The sequence below is a fragment of the Hemicordylus capensis genome, chromosome 10 (genome assembly GCF_027244095.1).
Source record: "Hemicordylus capensis ecotype Gifberg chromosome 10, rHemCap1.1.pri, whole genome shotgun sequence".
In the NCBI taxonomy this organism is placed as follows: Eukaryota; Metazoa; Chordata; class Lepidosauria; order Squamata; family Cordylidae; genus Hemicordylus; species Hemicordylus capensis.
Genome location: NC_069666.1, coordinates 15,487,942 through 15,507,607, shown reverse-complemented (window position 1 = coordinate 15,507,607; position 19,666 = coordinate 15,487,942). Strand labels below are relative to the sequence as shown.

The 19,666-nt window shown below is 49.2% G+C and overlaps 1 protein-coding gene across 5 annotated transcripts in view; it reads left to right on the top strand.

Annotated features, from left to right (window-relative positions):
- Positions 1–19,666, top strand: part of AP3B2 (adaptor related protein complex 3 subunit beta 2) — a 73,939-nt gene that overhangs the window by 8,995 nt on the left and 45,278 nt on the right. For 2 of the 5 annotated variants that reach the window (XM_053272763.1, XM_053272760.1), the window contains exons 1-2: positions 1,498–2,109; positions 19,112–19,187. In XM_053272763.1, coding sequence (XP_053128738.1) covers positions 1,868–2,109; positions 19,112–19,187 — 318 coding nt within the window. In that variant the 5' untranslated portion in view covers positions 1,498–1,867. Of the gene's footprint in view, positions 1–1,497; positions 2,110–19,111; positions 19,188–19,666 lie in introns of those variants that run through there. The other 3 variants (XM_053272764.1, XM_053272762.1, XM_053272761.1) reach the window with 2 other exon arrangements.

The window sequence follows — 19,666 nt, the reverse complement described above, 5'->3', positions numbered from 1 at the left end:
TCTAGCTTCTCTCAACAGAGCAAAGGCCCTTTCCCCCTTGTTGGGTGGGTAGAAACCCTTGGAAGCAGACGGTCCTTCAGATATCCAGGGCCCAAACTATCAAGGGCTTTAACGGTAACTAGCAGACCCGGCGCACAGCATCTGTGCTGCTTCTCCCCCCACCTTCCGCCCTAGTCCGTTCCCCATTTCCTCCTCTACCGTTCTCCCCCCTCTCAGCCCCCCTGCCCGCCACAACAGCCCCATTTGCTCCGCCATCCTCCGTCTGGCCATTTTCGGGAGCCCGCTGCTGCCCGCCCAGCCGGGATCTTCTCAGTGGTGTGGCTCAGCCACCCGCTGCCTCCTCTACACCCCTTTTTGTCTCGCCGCCCATTCCCACCCGGCCTCCAACGGGCACCTCGCCGCCCGTTCCCCTTCCGCCCCAGGCAGTGTTCCTGCTCCTGCCGTTCCTTCCCAAGGCAATGTTTGGGACTCTCGTAGGACCTCGCGAGAGTTCCAGCAGGCATCCAGACGCATCTCGACATCCCCACGGAGTTCTCTGTCGGGTCGGCCCTAAGAGAATTAAATCTATAGATAACCAGCACTTTGAATCGGATCCAGAAACAAATTTGCAGCCAGTGCAGCTCTTTCGGGATAGGTAGAATATGCTCCGAATGAGCAGTTCCAGAGAGAATCCTGGCAGCAGCATTCTGCACCAACCAAAGTTTCTGATTATTCTCCAAGGGCAGCCCCACGTAGAGCACATTGCTGTAATCCAGCCATGATTTGACTAAGGCATGGGTAACCATGGCCAAATCTGCAGATCTCCAGATAATTACAGAGGAAAAGGTGTGTGTGTGTGTGGGGGGGGGAATGAAATCACAAACCCAACCCCCAGACTTCCCCCAGTTTTCACCAAATCATGAGGTTCTCCTTAGCTTTCTAAAAGCTGTTGCTAAGGGGACCAATCTAAATAAGTAAAGGGAGTGGGGGGCCCCTGGAATCTAATTTTACAGTCCCCTTGAGGGTGGTGGGACCTGGAGCAATATATGCAAACTTGGAACACTCCGAGGTGCAATGAAATAATGCCGAGTTCTAGGAGTTTTCCAAAGCTGTGGACCTTCAGTGGCGGTGCATCTTTAGGGCGGGGTTCTCAAACTTGGGTCCCCAGAGACAATGTTGGACGACAACACCCATAATCCCTCGCCACACTGGCTGAGCTGCCCTTGCACGAGCCCTTTGTTCGCATGATCCTGGAATTTAGGAAAGGTGGGCACTTTGACAAAGAGGCGCGCTGGCTCCCCCTCGCTAATTTAAAAAAAAGTGGGGGAGACCATCTGCGCCTCCGGTGCTGCCAACCTGTCCCGCTCGCGTTGGTCTCTGGTAGGCTCTGCAAGGCCGTCGTGGGCGGAGGGTGTCTCCAGTCTAGGCGGCCGCTAGGGGGCGCTGCTCCTCCGGGCGCCTTCGCAGCTGCTTCTGGGTCCTGGCGTCTAGAATTGCCGGCGGCTGCGGTGGCGTCTGGTTTCAAGGGAGAAGGCGGGAGGCTGGAGACGGCGGTACACGCCCCCGCCCTAGCAAGCGGAGCCGGGAGCCAGGCGACTTGCTAACGTGGCTGGGAGACGGAGGCTGCCCAAAGCCGCCGCCGGCTCGAAGGGGCGGGGAGAGGAGCTGTCGAGGCGCCCCCGCAGTGTGGCAGCTTCGGCGAGTCTTTGCTTTGTGCTGCTGGGGGACCCCCTCCCCTCCCCGCCCCCCCGCTTCTTGGGGAACTGGAGTGAGGAGCCCAAGCAAACCCTGCTGGGCACCCCGCTTCGGCGAGCCGTCTAGGAATCTTTTCCTCCTCCGGGCGCGCGACTGCGGGCTGCTAAACCCCCCCCCCGCCCACCCCCCGGCCATGCAGAAACTGCTGCAGCAGCTGCCTGCCAGCGCAGCCAACTTGGTGAAGTCCCAGCAGGCGGCGGCCGCCGCTGCCCAGGAGGCCAGGAGCCCCGTCCTGGTGCCCGATGGCTCCCAGCAGACTTGGTACAGCACCCTGGAAGGCGATGAGCTGCGGCTCCTCAAGGCCCCCCACGAACAAGAAGCCACCCAGCCGGAAACCAGCGCCGCCGCCGACAGCAGCGTGGCACAGCCGCTACGGTAGGGCAGCCTGGGGAAAGGGCACAAGCGCTCCTCGTGGGGCGGTGGTTTAGCCCTGGCTGGGGTCGGGGTGGGGGTGGGTGGGTGGGGAGGCTGCCCCCCAGATCGCTCGGGAAGCTCCTTGCCTCGACCATTTAGGTCAAGCCCGTGGTTTCAAAAGGACGTCGACGCCGTGCATCGCGCCTGAGAAGAGCAGCCCCGAAGAGCTTACAGTCTAAAATGCGAAACTGCAAAGGGAGGTGGAAGAGAAGAATATGCCTTCAATTCAGAGATTGCTTCAACCTACCCAGATTAGCCACCTCTGAGTTCACTTTAACCCAGGCGTTCTTGAACTTGTGGGACAACTCCCATCCAGTGGCCTCTGGCCCTTGCGGCTGGGGAAGATGGGAGTTGTCGTCCCACAGAGTGGTGTTTGAGTGTCTGTAGATTTCGAAGTGGGCTTTGTAGTTATTCTTTGTTACTATTAGGACACATCACCTGGTTAGAGGAATAAAGAAGGCATAGACCACTCCAGTAGTTCCCAACCAAGTTTCCTCTAGATGTTGCTGAACTACAACTCCCAGCATCCCCAGCTACAATATATTGTGGCTGGGGATGCTGGGAGTTGTAGTTCAGCAACATCTGGAGGAACCCTGGTTGGGAACCATAGATTACTAAAACTTGGGTCTCAAGACGTAGTTGGACTACAGCTCCATTGTGGCTGAGGATGATGGGAGTTGTAGTCCAACATCAGGGGATCCAAGTTTTGCTAATTTTTGTCTTAGCACAGTCTTATCTGTGTTTACTTGTCAGTAAGATTGACGGTGTCGAGTGGGGCATCTTCCTTGGTAAATGTAGCTCCGATTGCAGCCGTAGCTGATTAATCATGAATTGTGGATGGATTTTAATTCATTACTTTAGTTAAATTACATTTCAGATTTCAGTTAAACTTGCTGCTACAATATTTTGTTATTTAGAATGGGCTGGGATAGCAGCTCGTTTCCAGGAGAGAAGGCAAGAGGGAAGGAACCTAGTTGGTGAAGTACCATTTGCATGCAGGAAGTTCAGGGTTCAGTCCCTGGCAGCATCTCCCAGTAAAGCTGGGAAAGACTACCGCCTGAGACCTTGGAGAGCTGCTGCCAGTCAGTGTAGACAGTACTGGGCTAGATGGACCAGGGGTCTGACTCGGTATAAGGCAGCTTCCTATGTTCCTAATTATTCCAATAGTTAACTGATTAAAGCAAGGCTCGACACATCCCAGGCACCAGAAAGCACTTACCTGTGGTGCCTAGACTAGAATATACAAAGGTATTGTTGTTTAATAATATCTCTGTTTGTCCAAGGAGCCTTGTTTCTGTTCTAAGGAGGATACTGATAAAGGGGGTAAAGAGAGGCCCATTTACACACACCAATGCCACTTACCAAGTCCGGTAATCTGGTCACGTTTCCATTGTCTGGCTTCCAGTTCCAAAGAAATTTTTGGTCTGGCTCCTCGGTCCAAAGCAAAATTCTCAAGGCCTGGATTAAAGAGAGTACCTTGTTTCTCAAATTCGTGGAATACTTTCTTTGAGTTTTTGCTTTTGCTTTCAGTCTGGCAATGGCTCAGGGCAGCACACCCGCCTTGCATGCAGGAGGTCCCGATTCGAGTACAGGCAGTATCTCCAGGACAGACCCCGATATGCGAGACCCCAAAGTGCAACTCCTAGTGGGAGCAGAGAGTACAGAGCTAGGTGGGAGAATGATCTCTCCCAGGATAAGGCAACTTCGTGTTCCTGTGACAGTGCCTCTGAACATGTACAGAGTACATGTTCCCTTGAACCACGAGCTTTGCGTCTACACAGGGTTTTGTTTTCTGGGATGATGCACACACATTGTTTGCTTCTTTGGGAAGAGGCATTCCTTACTTCTCTTATAGAAGGGAATGCCTCTTCTGAGATGGGCTTGCCATTTGCATTTGTTTCACAAGGACTTGCATGGAACACTGTAAACAATTTAAAAAACTGACTACTTGATTAACTGGGGGCAATGCTTTAATCTATCAAAATGTTTTAATTAATTAATTCATCTAACCAAGTAATCAACTAAACGGCACAGAACTATTGGATGCAAAATGAAAGAGGTGGTCCTGTCTGCTCCAAGGAGTAGGAGAGGGGAAAGGGGATGTCTCGTTGTAGGACACTTATCAGACTCCTTTCTCTCCATTCCTGCTAGTCATCTGGGGCTGGTGAGACCAGAGGCTGCAGCCAGCCCTTGAAACTCACTGTCCGCCCTTCCTGTGGAGTTCTGCACAGCACAAGAGAGTTGCATAGGTTAATAGCTGATAGCTCCCTTTTGAGTTTGGGGGTTTATAATGCAGGCTTCGTACCCTACTCTGCCACTCGGAGGTCTGAGGTTCGGTGGGGGGAGTAGAAAGCCTTGTACCTTGCAAAGCAGGGCTTCTCAAGGTTGAATGGCCAAAGGACGTTGCAGCTGGGGATGATGGGAGTTGTAGTCCAACGACACCTGGGGACCCAAGCTTGAGAAGCCCTGCTGTAAAGCATCGTAGAAATGACGACAGTACACAGGTTAGTGAGATGCTGGTGAACTTGGATCGCCAATCAGCAGGAGGAAGAGGTCTGGGAAATGCTCCAATATGTAAAAGCACTTCATATGGCATGTGTACAGCCTGATTCCGGGTCTCCTTGCTCAGAAGCAAGGCCCACTGAACCCAGTGGTGTTGGGGCCATAGCTCAGTGGTAGAGCATCTGCTGTGCATGCAGAAGGCCCCGGGTTCAATCCCAGGCTGGCAGCATTTCCAGGTAGGGTCAGAAAAGACTCCTGCCTGAAACCCTGGAGAGCTGCTGCCAGTCAGGGCAGAAAATACTGAGCTTGATGGACGAATAGCCTGACTCAGTATATGGCAGCTTCCTATGTAAGTGTGCATGCAAGTGGAGGAGAGCTGGTCTTGTGGTAGCAAGCATGAATTGTCCCCTTTGCTAAGCAAGATCCACCCTGGTTTGCATTTGAATGGGAGACTACATGTGAGCACTATGAGATATTCCCCTTGGGGGATGAGGCTGCTCTAGGAAGAGCATCTGCAGAAAATTCCTAGTTCCCTCCCTGGCATCTCCAATATAGGGCTCCTGCCTGAAACCTTAGAGAAGCTGCTGCCAGTCTGTGTAGACAATACTGAGCTAGATGGACCAATGGTCTGACTCGGTAGAAGGCAGCTTCCTATGTCCCAAGGGCAGGCTTAACCTGCCTTTTAGATTTATGACCATGGTGGTTAAAAGATGGATTTTCACCTCCTCTCTCCCCATGATGCAATGCATATTTATGAGTAGTGTGAGAAGTCTCATTTACCGAAGGGATGGTTTACACGTGTGTGCTGGATCTCTCATCCCTTAATAACTTGTAGCTGAATGTGGGAACAGAAACCATGGAGAAGGGTTGGGCGTGAGCTGTGAAGTTGGTGTGGGGCTGTAGCTCAGTGGAAGAGCATCTCTTTGGCCTGCCGAAGGTCCCAGGTTCAATCCCTGACAGCATCTCCAAGATAGGGCCGGGAGAGATTCTTGCCTGCAACTTTGGAGAAGCTGCTGCCAGTCTGGGTAGACAATACTGAGCTAGATGGACCAAGGATCTGACTCAGTATAAGGCAGCTTCCTGTGTTGCTCCTATGGAGGTCATACAAAAACTATGTGTATGTGAGCTTATATTCATGCATACAAATCATCCCTTGATACTTTGCTCATTGGTTGACGAACATGGATGCGTCTGCCCCTACTGACTACAATGAATCATAGGGTTTTATCTGTTCCTATGCAGTGTGTGGAGGAGAGCTGGTCTTGTGGTAGCAAGCATGACTTGTCCCTTTAGCTGAGCAGGGTCCACCCTGGTTGCATATGAAAGGGAGACTTGATGTGTGAGCACTTTATGATATTTCCCTCAGAGGATGGAGCCGCTCTGGGAAGAGCATCTAGGTTCCAAGTTCCCTCCCTGGCAGCATCTCCAAGATAGGGCTGAGAGAGATTCCTGTCTGCAACCTTGGAGAAACCGCTGCCAGTCTGTGTAGACAATACTGAGCGACATGGACCAGTGGTCTGACTCAGTATATGGCAGCTTCCTATGATCCTAGAAGTGTTTGACTAAAAAAAACAAAAAGCATCATGGCAGGGTCCAGTTTCTGTTTTATTTACTGCCTTGCTTTCTCCTTTCCCCTGCCAACTTTGCCTGCTGTTTCTTCTCTTTAGAAGGCAGTAAATGCATTGGCATGAACCCACCATGTTGGAAACTCACCTGCCCCGTTGTCATTAAAGATGCCAGCTACACCCCCTTTTGTGTGAGAACGTAAGGAGAGGAGCCCTCCTGGATCCTGAAACAGAGAACTGGGCAAAGCCTGTTAGCACAGAGCTTCTCAAACTTGGGTCCCCAGAGGATGCTGGACTACAACTCCCATCATCCCCTGCCCCAGTGGCGTCTTTTTCTCTGTACACCTCTAGCACAGAATCTTCAAACTTGGGTCCCCAGAGATTGTTGGGCTACAAGTTTGAGAATCCATAGGAACCTAGGAAGCTATACTGAGTCAGACCATTGGTCTATCTAGCTCAATATCATCTACACAGACTGGCAGCGTCTTCTCCAAGATTGCAGGCAGGAATCTCTCTCAGCCCTATCTTGGAGAAGCCAGAGAGGGAACTTGGAGCCTAGATGCTCTTCCCAGAGCTGCTCCATCCCTTGAGGGGAATATCTTACAGTGCTCACACATCAAGTCTCCCAGAGGCATACAGAGAAAAATAGGCTGTTGAGGCTGAGGATGATGGGAGTTGTAGTCCAACAGCACCCATGCTAGAGGCATACAGAGGGAAAAGAGGCCTTCAGAAGAGCTGATGAGGAAATGACCTGTGCTGAGGCAAGGATGCCACTGTTTTGCATTCTCCAGGGCTCTGGACGGGTGCTTTCTGGCAGGCATTGCCGGTTAGACATGGTCGCAGCTTGGTGCTGAATGCTTGGCATGGACAACCTTGTGTGTCTGAGCGCAGGGCATGTGAAATGCCTCGTGTTGACGTTGCTGTGGCAACTGCATCTGTGCGATGGGTTTCCTTTTCATGGTGCGCCGTGAATGAATTCCTGATGGGGATAAATATTTCACAGGCTGCTGTGGGCTTGGATTCCTTCCTGCACTTGGGGTCGGGTTTCTCTCTGGGCCTCTGCTCCTGTCCTCCTTCTGCTCCTTCAGTCACCCCGCGGGGGGAGGGTGTCGGGGGGGGGGCTAGTGGCAAGAAGCAGAGGCTGAAGGGCCCTCGCTGTACTTGGCTTAGGAGTTGTGTGCGTGCGCCTCAGCAGCCGTGCCCCAGGTGTGAGAACACAGAGACACTTGCAGCAGGATCTGACAAGTCCTAGGAGCCAGGGCGCCTTGGAATTTAATGATGGCACCTAAACTAGGATGTTGAGAGGTGGAGTTGTTTAATACAATCTTTATTAGACCCGGACAGCCCTGTTTCCGTTCTCAGTCTGTTACTTGTACAGCTGGTCTTGTGGTAAAGGTAAAGTGTGCCGTTGAGTCGGTGTCGACTCCTGGCGCCCACAGAGCCCTGTGGTTTTCTTTTGGTAGAATGCAGGAGGAGTTTACCATTGCCTCCTCCCGCGCAGTAAGAGATGATGCCTTTCAGCATCTTCCTATATCGCTGCTGCTTGATATAGATGTTTCCCATAATCTGGGAAACATACCAGCGGGGATTCGAACTGGCAACCTCTGGCTTGCTAGTCAAGTCATTTCCCCGCTGCACCATTAGTCTTGGGGTAGCAAGCATGAATTGTCCCCTTTGCTAGGCTCTGTCCTGGTTTGCATTTGAATGGGAGACATGTGAGCGCTGCAAGATATTTATATTTTATTTATTTGTTATCAATGTTTTATATTTGCCTTCCATTAAAACAACCCCAAAGTGGTTTACAAAACTGTTAAAACAATTCCCTTCAGGGGATGAGGCCGCTCTGGCAGAGCATCTGCCTGCTTGCAAACAGAAGGTTCCAAGTTCCCTCTCTGGACTGAGAGCGTCTCCTGCCTGCAATCTTGGAGAAGCCACTACCAGTCTGTGTAGCCAAGGGCTGCTCAACTTTGGCCCTCTTGCAGATGTTGGCCTACAACTCCCATAATACCTGGCTGTTGGCCACTGTAGCTAGGGATTATGGGAGTTGTGGTCAACAAACACCTGGGATTCCCTGTTAGAGGGAACACTGCTCAGGAGATAAGGAGAACAAGTCTTTCAGATATTTGTCAGCTGCTATCATATCTTTCCCTACTCTTCTCTTCTCAAGGCTAAATATGCCTGGCACCTTCTACCATACTTCATGGGGCAGTTTTGAGAGCCCTCACTGTTTTGATGGCCCTCCTGAACCCATTCCAGTTTACCGATGTCCTCCTTAAATTTCAGGGCATGGAATTGGACTCATGGTATTCCAAGTGAGGCCTGACCCTTGCCAAATGGATGGAGTGATTACTTCTCATGATTAGTATATGATTCGTTCTTGTGGTCTTCCCATGTTGAGTAAATGGGAAGGGGCTTCCTGGGGTATAGCTCAGTGGTAGAGCATCTGCATGCATGTGGAAGTTCCCAGATTCAGTCCCTGGCATCTCCAGGTGGGGCTGGGAGAGACTCCTGCCTGCTCCTGCCAGTCATTGTGGATGAGATTGAGTTAGACCAGTGGCCTGATTTCGTATGGAGAAGGCAGCTTCACCCTTGAATTAAATAAATAATAACACCAATACTTCAGGAGGGGAGAGCTGGTCTTGTTGCAGGGAGCATCAATTGTCCCCTTTACTAAGCAGGATCTGCCTTGGTTTGCATTTGAATGGGTGACTGCACACAAGTGCAGTAAAATATCTCCCTTAGGGGATGAGGCCATCGCTCAGTGGAAGAGCATCTGCTTTGTATGCAGAAGGTCCCACTTCCAATCCCTGATGTCTCCAGGTAGGGCTGGGAAAGACTCCTGCTTGAAACCTTGGAGAGCTGCTGCCAGTCAAAGTAGGCAAGACTGAGCTAAATGGACCAACAGTCTGACTCAGTACAAGGCAGCTTTCTATGTAACCCTTAGCTCAGCTCTCTTATAGACAGTCTTCATAGGCCTGTTTGTTGTTCTGGTCATCCTGTGGAGGTGATGCACTGACTCTTTAGCCTTATTCACAAGTTACGTTCTGTTGCCGTATGCGTTTTTACTGCCTATCTCTGTCCTGCATTTCAGGGGGCCTGAATCCAGATTGACTTTTTAAAAGAACTCACGTACAGTAAAAAATAGAAAACTCTATATGCATTCAAGAACATGTCAACGCATCAGAAGGGAATCCAAATGTTGTATACTGCTATTTAAATAGAATAGTCATAAAACCGTGTAATTGAAAAACTGTCTAACTATATTAAATACATCTAAATCAGAAAATATATATCTTTATGTCTCAGTAATAAGAACCTACACTTCTCCTATCTTATCGGCAACCCGACATTTTCCAAATGAACTATTGGATTTTATTCTTCTAGTTGGATCCTCAGAGACTATTTCAATGATTACCTTTTTACAAATTTTATTGAGATATATAGATATATATTTTCTGATTGATTTCGATTTATTTAATATAGTTAGACAGTTTTTCAATTCCATGGTTTTATGACTATGCAGCATACAGCGTTTGGATTCCCTTTTGATGCGCTCACGTACAGTCCTTCTTGCAATATATGTATGTATGTATACACAGCTGAATACACATACAACTGAAAATCTAGCTAGGGATTTGGTAACTGGTGAGTGCTTGTGGGGAAGCAGTCAAGGATGATGGTGGGAGAATGAGCTCCCTGGAGATGCCAGGGATTGAACCTGAGACCCTGTGCCTGCAAAGCGGGGTTTCTTCCACTGAACTAAAGCAACAGGAAGCCTCTGCAGGCTCAGCAAGAAGTGTAAGGGAGCTCTGTTGTGGCACCCACTCACCATTGTTGCTCCAAGCATGTATGAAGAGGGCTTGGAGCAAATGCACACAAGCCAGGAGAGCTGGTCTGGTGGTAGCAAGCACAACTTGTCCCCTTAGCTGAGCAGGGTCCCTGGTTGCATATGAATGGGAGACTAGAAGTGTGAGCACTGCAAGATATTCAAGTGAGCCAGCGTGGTGTAGTGGTTAAGAGTGCTGGACTAGGACCGGGGAGACCAGAGTTCAAATCCCCATTCAGCCATGATACTAGCTGGGTGACTCTGGGCCAGTCACTTCTCTCTCAGCCTAACCTACTTCACAGGGTTGTTGTGAAAGAGAAACTCAAGTATGTAGTACACCGCTTTGGGCTCCTTGGAGGGAGAGCGGGATATAAATGTAAAAATAATAATAACACTATCCACTCTGTTGTTTGTAATCGCTATGACCCCACTTTCACAAATACTAAACAAAACAGGCCTCGGATACCAAACATCTAAAACATCAAATCAAATCAACCATCTGCTGTACATGGACGATCTGAAGTTGTATGGAAAGTCCCAGTCAGAAATTGAATCACTGCTAAACACTGTATATTCAGTAGTGATATAGCAATGGAGTTTGGACTAGACAAGTGTGCTGCATTAATAATGAACAGAGGGAAAATAACAAAAACAGAAGGAATAGAACTGCCCAATGGAAGCAAGATCAAGAACCTGGAAGAGAAAGAACATTACAAATACTTGGGCATTCTCCAGGCTGATAACATCGCACACACTGAAGTTAAAAGAAAAATTGGAAGTGAATACATCAGGAGAGTTAGAAAAATGCTCAAGTCCAAACTCAATGGCGGGAACACCATACAAGCCATAAATACCTGGGCTATACCTGTTATCAGATACAGTGCAGGAATAATAGACTGGACCCAGGCAGAGCTAGAGACGCTGGATCGTAAGACCAGGAAAATCATGACCATCAATCATGCTCTGCACCCCCGCAGTGATGTAGATAGGCTCTACCTCCCTCGCAGCTCAAGTGGAAGAGGAATGCTGCAAGTCCATCAAACAGTAGAGGAGGAGAAAAGAGGCCTTGAAGAATATATCAAGGACAGTGAAGAAGATGCACGTAAAATGGTCAATAACGAGAAACTATTCAACACCAATGAAAGAAAGCAGGCCTACAAGAAAGAACAAGTCAAGAACCGAGCAGAAAAATGGAGAAATAAGCCCCTGCATGGTCAATATTTGCACAATATAAGTGGAAAATCGAACATCACCAAGACCTGGCAATGGCTTAAGAATGGCAACTTGAAGAAAGAAACAGAGGGTTTAATACTGGCTGCACAAGAACAGGCACTAAGAACAAATGCAATAAGAGCAAAAGTAGGAAAGTCAACAACAAACAGCAAATGCTGCCTTTGTAAAGAAGCAGATGAAACCGTGGACCACCTGATCAGCTGTTGTAAAAAGATCGCACAGACTGACTACAAACAAAGGCATGACAAGGTAGCAGGGATGATACACTGGAACATCTGCAAAAAATACAAGCTACCTGTAGCCAAGAATTGGTGGGACCATAAAATTGAAAAAGTTGAAGAAAATGAAGATGTAAAAATATTATGGGACTTCCGACTACAAACAGACAAACATCTGCCACACAATACACCAGATATAACTGTAGTCGAGAAGAAAGAAAAACAAGTGAAAATAATCGGCATAGCAATACCAGGGGATAGCAGAATAGAAGAAAAAGAAATAGAAAAAATCACCAAATACAAAGATCTACAAATTGAAATTGAAAGGCTGTGGCAAAAAGAGACCAAAATAATCCCAGTGGTAATTGGCACCCTGGGTGCAGTTCCAAAAGACCTTGAAGAGCACCTCAACACCATAGGGGCCACAGAAATCACCATCAGCCAATTCCAAAAAGCAGCTTTACTGGGAACAGCCTATATTCTGCGGTGATATCTATAATAACACCAACAACACTGATAATAAAATTCAGCCATCCCAGGTCCTTGGGAAGGACTCGATGTCTGTATAAAACAAACCAGTCAATAACACCTGTCTGACTGTGTAAATAAATAAATAAATACATAAATAAATACATAAATAAATAATTCCCCTCAGGGGATGGAGCCTGAGAAGCTCTGGGAAGAGCAGAAGGTTCCAAGTTCCCTCCCTGGCAGCTTCTCCAAGATAGGGCTGAGAGAGAGAGACTCCTGCCTGCAACCTTGGAGAAGCCGCTGCCAGTCTGTGTAGACAATACTGAGCTAGATAGACCAATAGTCTGACTCAGTATATGGCAGCTTCCTATGTTCCAGGAGTCATAGAAACATAGGAAGCTGCCTTATACCAAGTCAGCCCGTAGGTCCATCTAGCTCAGTATTGTCTACACAGACTGGCAGCGGCTTCTCCAAGGTTGCAGGCAGGAGTCTCTCTCTCATCCCTATCTTGGAGATGCTGCCAGGGAGGAAACTTGAAAACTTCTGCATGCAAACATGCCGATGCCCTTCCCAGAGTGGCCGCATCCCCTCAGGGGAATATCTTACAGGGCTCACACATGTAGTCTCCCATTCAAATGCCAACCAGGATGGACCCTGCTTGGCAAAAGGAACAATTCATGGTTGCTACCACCTCTCCTAATACAAACAGCCCAGCTGGAACAGGCCCAAGGAAGCCCATCTAGTCCAGCATCCTGTTTCACACAGTGGCCCACCAGATGCCTCTGGAAGCCTACAGGCAGGAGCTGAGGGCATGCCAGACCAGCTCTCCTGGTCTGCAGGAGAGTCTTTTGCAGCCTTGCTACCTGGGTCCCGCTTAGCAGCAGATTGAATCTGAAACCCTCTGTACGCAGACCATGTGCCCTGCCTCTGAGCAGTGCCTTCTTTCTGGGAGACAGTCGGGTGTGGGCCCTGAGCTCCTATCATGTGTTGTGTTGAGATAGATCCCTGTCTACGGGGCTCAAGGTTTCGTTCCTTGGTTACCATAACGACCAGAGATAACGTGCTGGGTTTGGAGCAAGGCATAATAGTGCTGGATTAGTTTATGGGCAGAAGAGTTGTAAAGTTTGTAGATGGGCGCGCCTTCCGATTCTGCCGGGTACTTGGGAGGCTTTTTCTGTCCACTGCGTGGCCTTTGGAGCTGGTAACAAAGATAGGAGCTGCCCCATTTCCCTGCGGATTTGGGTTTCGCTGGAGATCTTTCTTCTTCCAGGTGTGCTCTAGCACCACCTGCTGTGACTTGGAGTTGGCTCTCTCCTCTCCGTCCTTTGCATGACCTAGAGCGAGGTAGGGACATTGGAAGCTGCTATCTACTGAGTCAGACCATTGGTCTATCTAGCTCGGTATTGTCTACCCGGACTAGAAGTGGCTTCTCCGAGGTTGCAGGCAGGAATCTCTCTCAGCCCTATCTTGGAGAAGCCAGAGAGGGAACTTGGAGCCTAGGTGCTCTTCCCAGAGAGGCCCCATCCCCTGAGGGGAATATCTTACAGGGCTCACATGTGGGCTCCCATTCAAATGCAACCAGGGCGGACCCTGCTTAGCTAATGGTTGCTACCACAAGACCAGCTCTCCTCTCATAGGCCAGCTCGGATGCATGCTGAAACCCAAGACCATCGTCTAGGACAGTGCTGCTCAACTTCAGCCCTCCTGCAGATGTTGGCCTACAACTTCCATAATCCCTAGCTATTGGCCTCTGTGGCTGGGGATTATGGGAGCTGTAGTCCAAAAACAGCTGGAGGGGGGGCTAAGTTGAACAGGCCTTCTCTAGGATGTAAGAAAATAAGAACAGCCCTGCTGGATCAGGCCCAAGGCCTATCAAGTCCAGCATCCTGTTTCCCACAAGGGCCCACCAGATGCCTCTGGGAAGCTCACAGGCAAGAGGTGAGGGCGTGCCCTCTCTCCTGCTGTTGCTCCCCTGCAGCTGGTATTGGGAGGCATCTTGCTAGGGATGTGCTCGAAGCATTTCGTCACCTCTGTTTCGAGGTGATGAAATGCTTCGAGCTGCCATTGTTTCATCTGGGGACAAGCGGGCACTTTAAAGGGAGAAAGGCAGGTCTGACCACTCAAGATGGTGTCTGCATATGCTCAGACGCCATTTCCTGCTGGGAACAGGGAACATCCTGTTTCTAAGCCAATGCAGCTGGGCAAACAGAGAGCAGCAAAGGTGTAACGGAGGGGCAGTTAAGACCTGGCTTTAAAGTGCCCGCTCACTGCTGCCCTAGATGTGTATGAGACATTTTGTGCACATCCCTACATTTTGCCTCTGAGGCTGGAGGTGGCTAATAGCCACCAGACTAGTAGCCATTGATAGACCTGTCCTCCCATGAATTTGTCTGTAAGAACATAGTCTCATGTGTGTGAGACCAGACAGTATCTGTGCATTGAAGTCTGCTGAAGCTGTGGACTGACGGATGTGTGAAGAAGACGTTAACACATTTGAGACTTTTTTAGTTTAATGGGCAACTAATAAGACCAAGAGGGATATGATAAAGTAAAGGTAATGTGTGCTGTCGAGTCAGTGTTGACTCCTGGCGACCACAGAGTCCTGTGGTTGTCTTTTGGTAGAATACAGGAGGGGCTTACCATTGTCTCCTTCCGCGCAGTATGAGATGATGCCTTTCAGCATCTTCCTGTATCGCGGCTGCCCAATATAGGTGTTTCCCGTAGCCTGGGAAACACACCAATGGGGATTCGAACTGGCAACCTCTGGCTTGCTAATCAAGTCATTCCCTCAAACGTGGGTCCCCAGAGGTTGTTGGACTACAACTCCTATCATCTACTGCTCCAGTGGCCAAATGCTCTCAGGTGTATGGAACCCTGCCTTAGATCCAATATCGTAATGGCTAAACTAGAAAAGCCCAGATTCAAATCCTCATGCAGTCATGAAGCTCAGTGACTGGTCCTGGGCCAGTCACGAGCTCCAGTCTAACCTACCTCACAGGGTTGTTGTGAGGGCAAAAAGTTGGGGTGTGTGTGCCATGGATGCCACCCTGAAATCAGAGGTCATTTCCGGCCACCTCAACTCACAGATACCTGAGTTTAACCCTTTCTCCCCACCTCTCTGCCCCGTGTATATATACTGAGGTTGGGTGTCCTTCACCTCACCATGGATATGTGAGTTTCTGAGTGCTGGACCCATGATTAACGAGGTCCTCCTGTATTGAACTTCCATGTTTGGAGACAGGATGCCTCCAAATACTGTACAGATGCTGGGGAGAACTGGAGGGAGAAGGCTCTTGCTTTCCTGTTCTGCTTGTGGACTTCTCAGAGGTTCCCACCAGGATGCTGGACTTGAAGGTCTGTTCCAGCAGGGCTCTTCTTAGGAGACAGGAGAACTCGGAGGAGGACAGGGTCAGAGGCTGCTGTCCTGGAAGGCTCCTCTCAAGTGCTCCACTACGCAAATAGATGCCTCCTACCCGATTCCTTAGTCATAGATGTTAGCAATTGTCTTTGGAAGTGTGTTGAGTGATGCCTTTGCTCCTTCGCGGAGGGTGGGGCATGAGAGAAGCCTTCAAAGTGTGGTTGCTTCTGCCCGCCTTTCTCCCAGCGGGGTGGCGTGTCGCGTCTCGTGCATGCTAGCAGTGCTACGTAGATGGCTTTCTGGCCTGGGTCAGTGATGTGCAACCGGTTTGTACATTTCACAGCTACAGAATGGAAAGCAACAGCTGAATTCTGAGCTTCCGCACAGCTTCATTAGCAGTGCAAATGGAGCTGGTCTTGTGGTAGCAAGCAGGGAACATAGGAAGCTGCTTTATACTGAGTCAGACCACTGGTCCATCTAGCTCAGTATTGTTTATACAGACTGGCAGCGGCTTCTCCAGGGTTGCAGGCAGGAGTCTCGGCCCTATCTTGGAGATGCTGCCAGGGAGGGAACTTGGAAACTTTCTGCACTTCCCAGAGCAGCTCCATCCCCTAAGAAGAATCTCTTATGCTGCTCACACATCAGGTCTCCCATTCATGTGCAACCAGAGTGGACCCTGCTTAGCTAAGGGGACAAGTCATGCTTGCTACCACAAGACCAGCTCTCCTCTCTGGATTGTCCCTTTTGCTAGCCAGGGTCTGCCCTGGTTTGCATTTGAATGGGAGACATTATTAATATTATTACATTCATATCCCGCTCTTCCTCCAAGGAGCCCAGAGCGGTGTACTACATACTCCCCGGTCCTAGTCCAGCACTCTAACCACTACACCTCACTGGCATAGACATCCAGACTGGCTTCAACCCTCATCAATCCAGCCACCAACCTCAAAACTGCATTTGAGATGCCTCTTGAGTTATGAAACAATGCTCTTGGAAATCTAGATTGTGTCCTTTCAAGCATGGCAACATTAGAAGGCTAGGTGTAACTGGGCTCCATAAAGGAGCTGCAACAGAGGCTTAGCCGCAAATAATTTAATAGCTGCTGGTAAATAGCTTCCACCCTTTGAATGAAAAAAACCTTAGAATGGCTGCATCACTCCCTTGATGAAGTTACACAGTTGGCCTGGGTTGTCTTCTTCCCTGAGGCTGGAAAAACAGCACCCAAGTACATGAAGCTTTTATTTATTCATTCATTTATTGTTAAATTTATATACCGCCTTTCATTAAAACAATCCCAAGGTGGTTTACAGCAAAAATTAAAAAACAAGATTGTAAAAAAGACACAATTAAAATATTAAGCTAAAGATATAAAACAAATCTGATTAAAAATTTAAAACACAAACATAAAAGCAACACAAAGAGCAGCAGTAGAGACAATCACATAAAATCCTGGGTAAAAAGCCAAGATTTAACATGCTTTCTAAAAGCTGTGATGGAAACTGAGGAGCGAATAGCCACCGGGAGAGCCTTCCAGAGTCTGGGGGCAGCAACAGAGAAGGCCCTGTCCTGCATGCATGACAACCGAGCCTCCCTCATTGTCGGTACCTGGAGCAGGGCCCCCTCAGATAACCTTGTCAAGTGGGCAGCAACCCTTGGGAGCAGGCGGTCCCTCAGGTATCCCGGGCCCAAACCGTTAAAGGCTTTAAAGGTCAAAACAAGCACCTTGAATTGGACCCAGAAACAAACTGGCAGCCAGTGCAGCTCTTTCAGGATAGGTGTGATGTGCTCCCACCAGGCAGCTCCAGATAAAACCCTAGCTGCTGCATTTTGCACTAGCAGCAGTTTCTGGATATCCTTCAAGGGCAGCCCCATGTAGAGCGTGTTACAGTAACCCAGCCACGACGTGACTAAGGCATGGGTAACTGTGGCCAGATCTACCTTCTTGGGAAAGGGATGCAGCTGGCGCACTAGCCAAAGCCGTGCAAAGGCACCCCTGGCCCCCGCCTTCACCTGAGCTTCCAAAAGCAGAGCCGGGTCCAGTAATACCTCTAAGCTGCGTACTTGCTCCTCCTTTTCACCTGTTCGATGAGATGGCCACCAGCACTCCACTTGTGAATCCTTGGTCTTTTTGCAAAGACCATAATCTTTGTCTTTGGGTAGTTGAATGGTTTGCAAAATGTTCTTCGACAGAATGTTAGGCAAGGGCCTTGAGTGCTCTCTTAAGACCAACTGGTGTCAGTGATAAAATCACAGTATCGTCTGCATTTAGCAGAATAGATAAATGCTTGTCTGTTAACTTTGGGGCGTGTAAATCCAAACTCTGCAGTTGTTTAACTAAGGAGTTGCTATAGATAAACAAGAAGGGGGCTAATATACAGCTCTATTTAACGCCCTTATGGGTGGGAACGGGATAGGAGAGCTGGCCCTGCCCATGACATCTAACCCTCAGACTTCTGTTCTCATGTAGTTTATCCATTTGTTTATCAATTGTGGAATCTTTAAGCTTGCCCCATAAAATGTCCCTAGAGATTGAATCAAAGGCTCCTTGAAATCTATGAAGGCTGCATAAAGTGACCTATTGGAATCAGAGGAGTATTTTTCCAACAAGTGCTGCAAAACGAGCCCAAGAGAGGGATGTGTACGGAACCAGGTGGGGGGTGGTTCAAAGGCGGGGGTGTGAGTTGCACTTTAAGAGCGGGGCAGGGTGTGCTCCCCCCCCAGCACTCCCTTGTTCAAGGCTGCATTGGGCTGGCAGCATACCTCCCTGCCGCCCCCTCCCCTCTTTGCCCGGGAGTGCCTGGCACGCAAGGCGCACAAGGCATGCAAGCCAGGTACTTCTGGGCACTTCCAGGCAAAGAGGGGAGAGGGAAGCAGGGAGGTATGCTGCAGCCCCAAAGGAGCCTTGAATAACAGAGTGCCAGTGGGGGGGGAAGCAGAGGGTGGGGTAAGCATACCCTCCCCTGACCTTAAAGTATGACCCCTCCCGCCTTCGAACCGGCCGAACAGCTAGTTGTCTGAACAGGTTTGGAGGCCCTTAAAAGGGCCGGACGGGTCCATGCACATCCCTAGCCCAAGATCCATGGTGGAATGTCTCAGTCTAAATCCTGCTTATTCCTCCTCTAAGATATTTTCTTGATCCACCCAATCCTGTAATTCCCAACACAGGTGCCTGGGATATAATTTGCGGGTTATATTTAGCGGATATAATTCTGGTCTAATTATTTGAATAGCAGGATCATTTCTGTTACCTTTTGAAAATTTGGATGGGAGAGCTGCTTGACGGTGGAACCGTCTGCCACATGCAGTGGTGGGCTTTCTTCCACGGGAGGCTTTCAAACAGAGGCTGGACGGCCATCTGTCAGGGATGCTGTAGCAGATTCCTGCTCTGAGCAGGGGTTGGACTAGAAGGCCTCCGGGGTCCCTTTCAACTCTACAGTCCTATGATTTTATGAATAATGAAACATAAAGGTTATTAAATACAAAAAATGTTGAGATGAGGCTCGGTTAGTGAGGTGGGTGTGGGAAGTAGAAATACACGCACTGCACTTTCCTGTTCTATCCTCCTTGCTTTTTCAGGGGCACTTTTTCTCCTCTTCTTGGTATGCAGAGTGTATATGTCGTTCCCTATTAGATGACTGCTTTATGCATCTGACAATGTGGTCCTTTGCCTCCAAAGGCTTGCACCACTATCCATTTCTTTAAGGTGCCCCCCAAGGCTTTGTGTTTGCTGTAGCAGATGAGCATGGAATTGAGTCCACTTCCTGTGATGTGACTAGTCTGTGTTTTGCAGGCACGATGACCTGAAGGAGATGCTGGACAGTAACAAGGATTCGCTGAAGCTGGAGGCCATGAAGAGGATTGTGGCGGTGAGCCCCTTGTTGCACATGACAGCCAAAGGTCATGGTGCTTCCCCCTTGGGGCACTCTCGTGGTGCCTGGGGAAAGGGCAGTGTGGCTCCCAGCTGCCTATTTGTGGGACATTGGCACTCGTATGCAGAGATGTGTGTGAATGGCCCAGGCAGGCGGGGAGGGGGTCAGTTCCTTTAAAAAGCAGGCAGGGTCCTGTTTACCTGCTTTTTAAAGGATCCGCCCCACCGAACCGGTTCGAATGCCGGAGCCTGAACTGATTCAGGGAAATCGATACAGAGATGGAGATAGGGGGGATCAGGAAAAATCTCCCATGCACATTTTTTTTTCTCATTGCATAAAATTTGCAAATATTTCCCCTCAGAAAAATTGTACTATGTAAATTTTCGTGATGCCCTAAATAAATTGTGATTCAGCATTTTGTTTGGGGTGTGTGTGTGTGTGTGTGTGTGTGTGTAGATTGAAGAGTTTGTCGATGT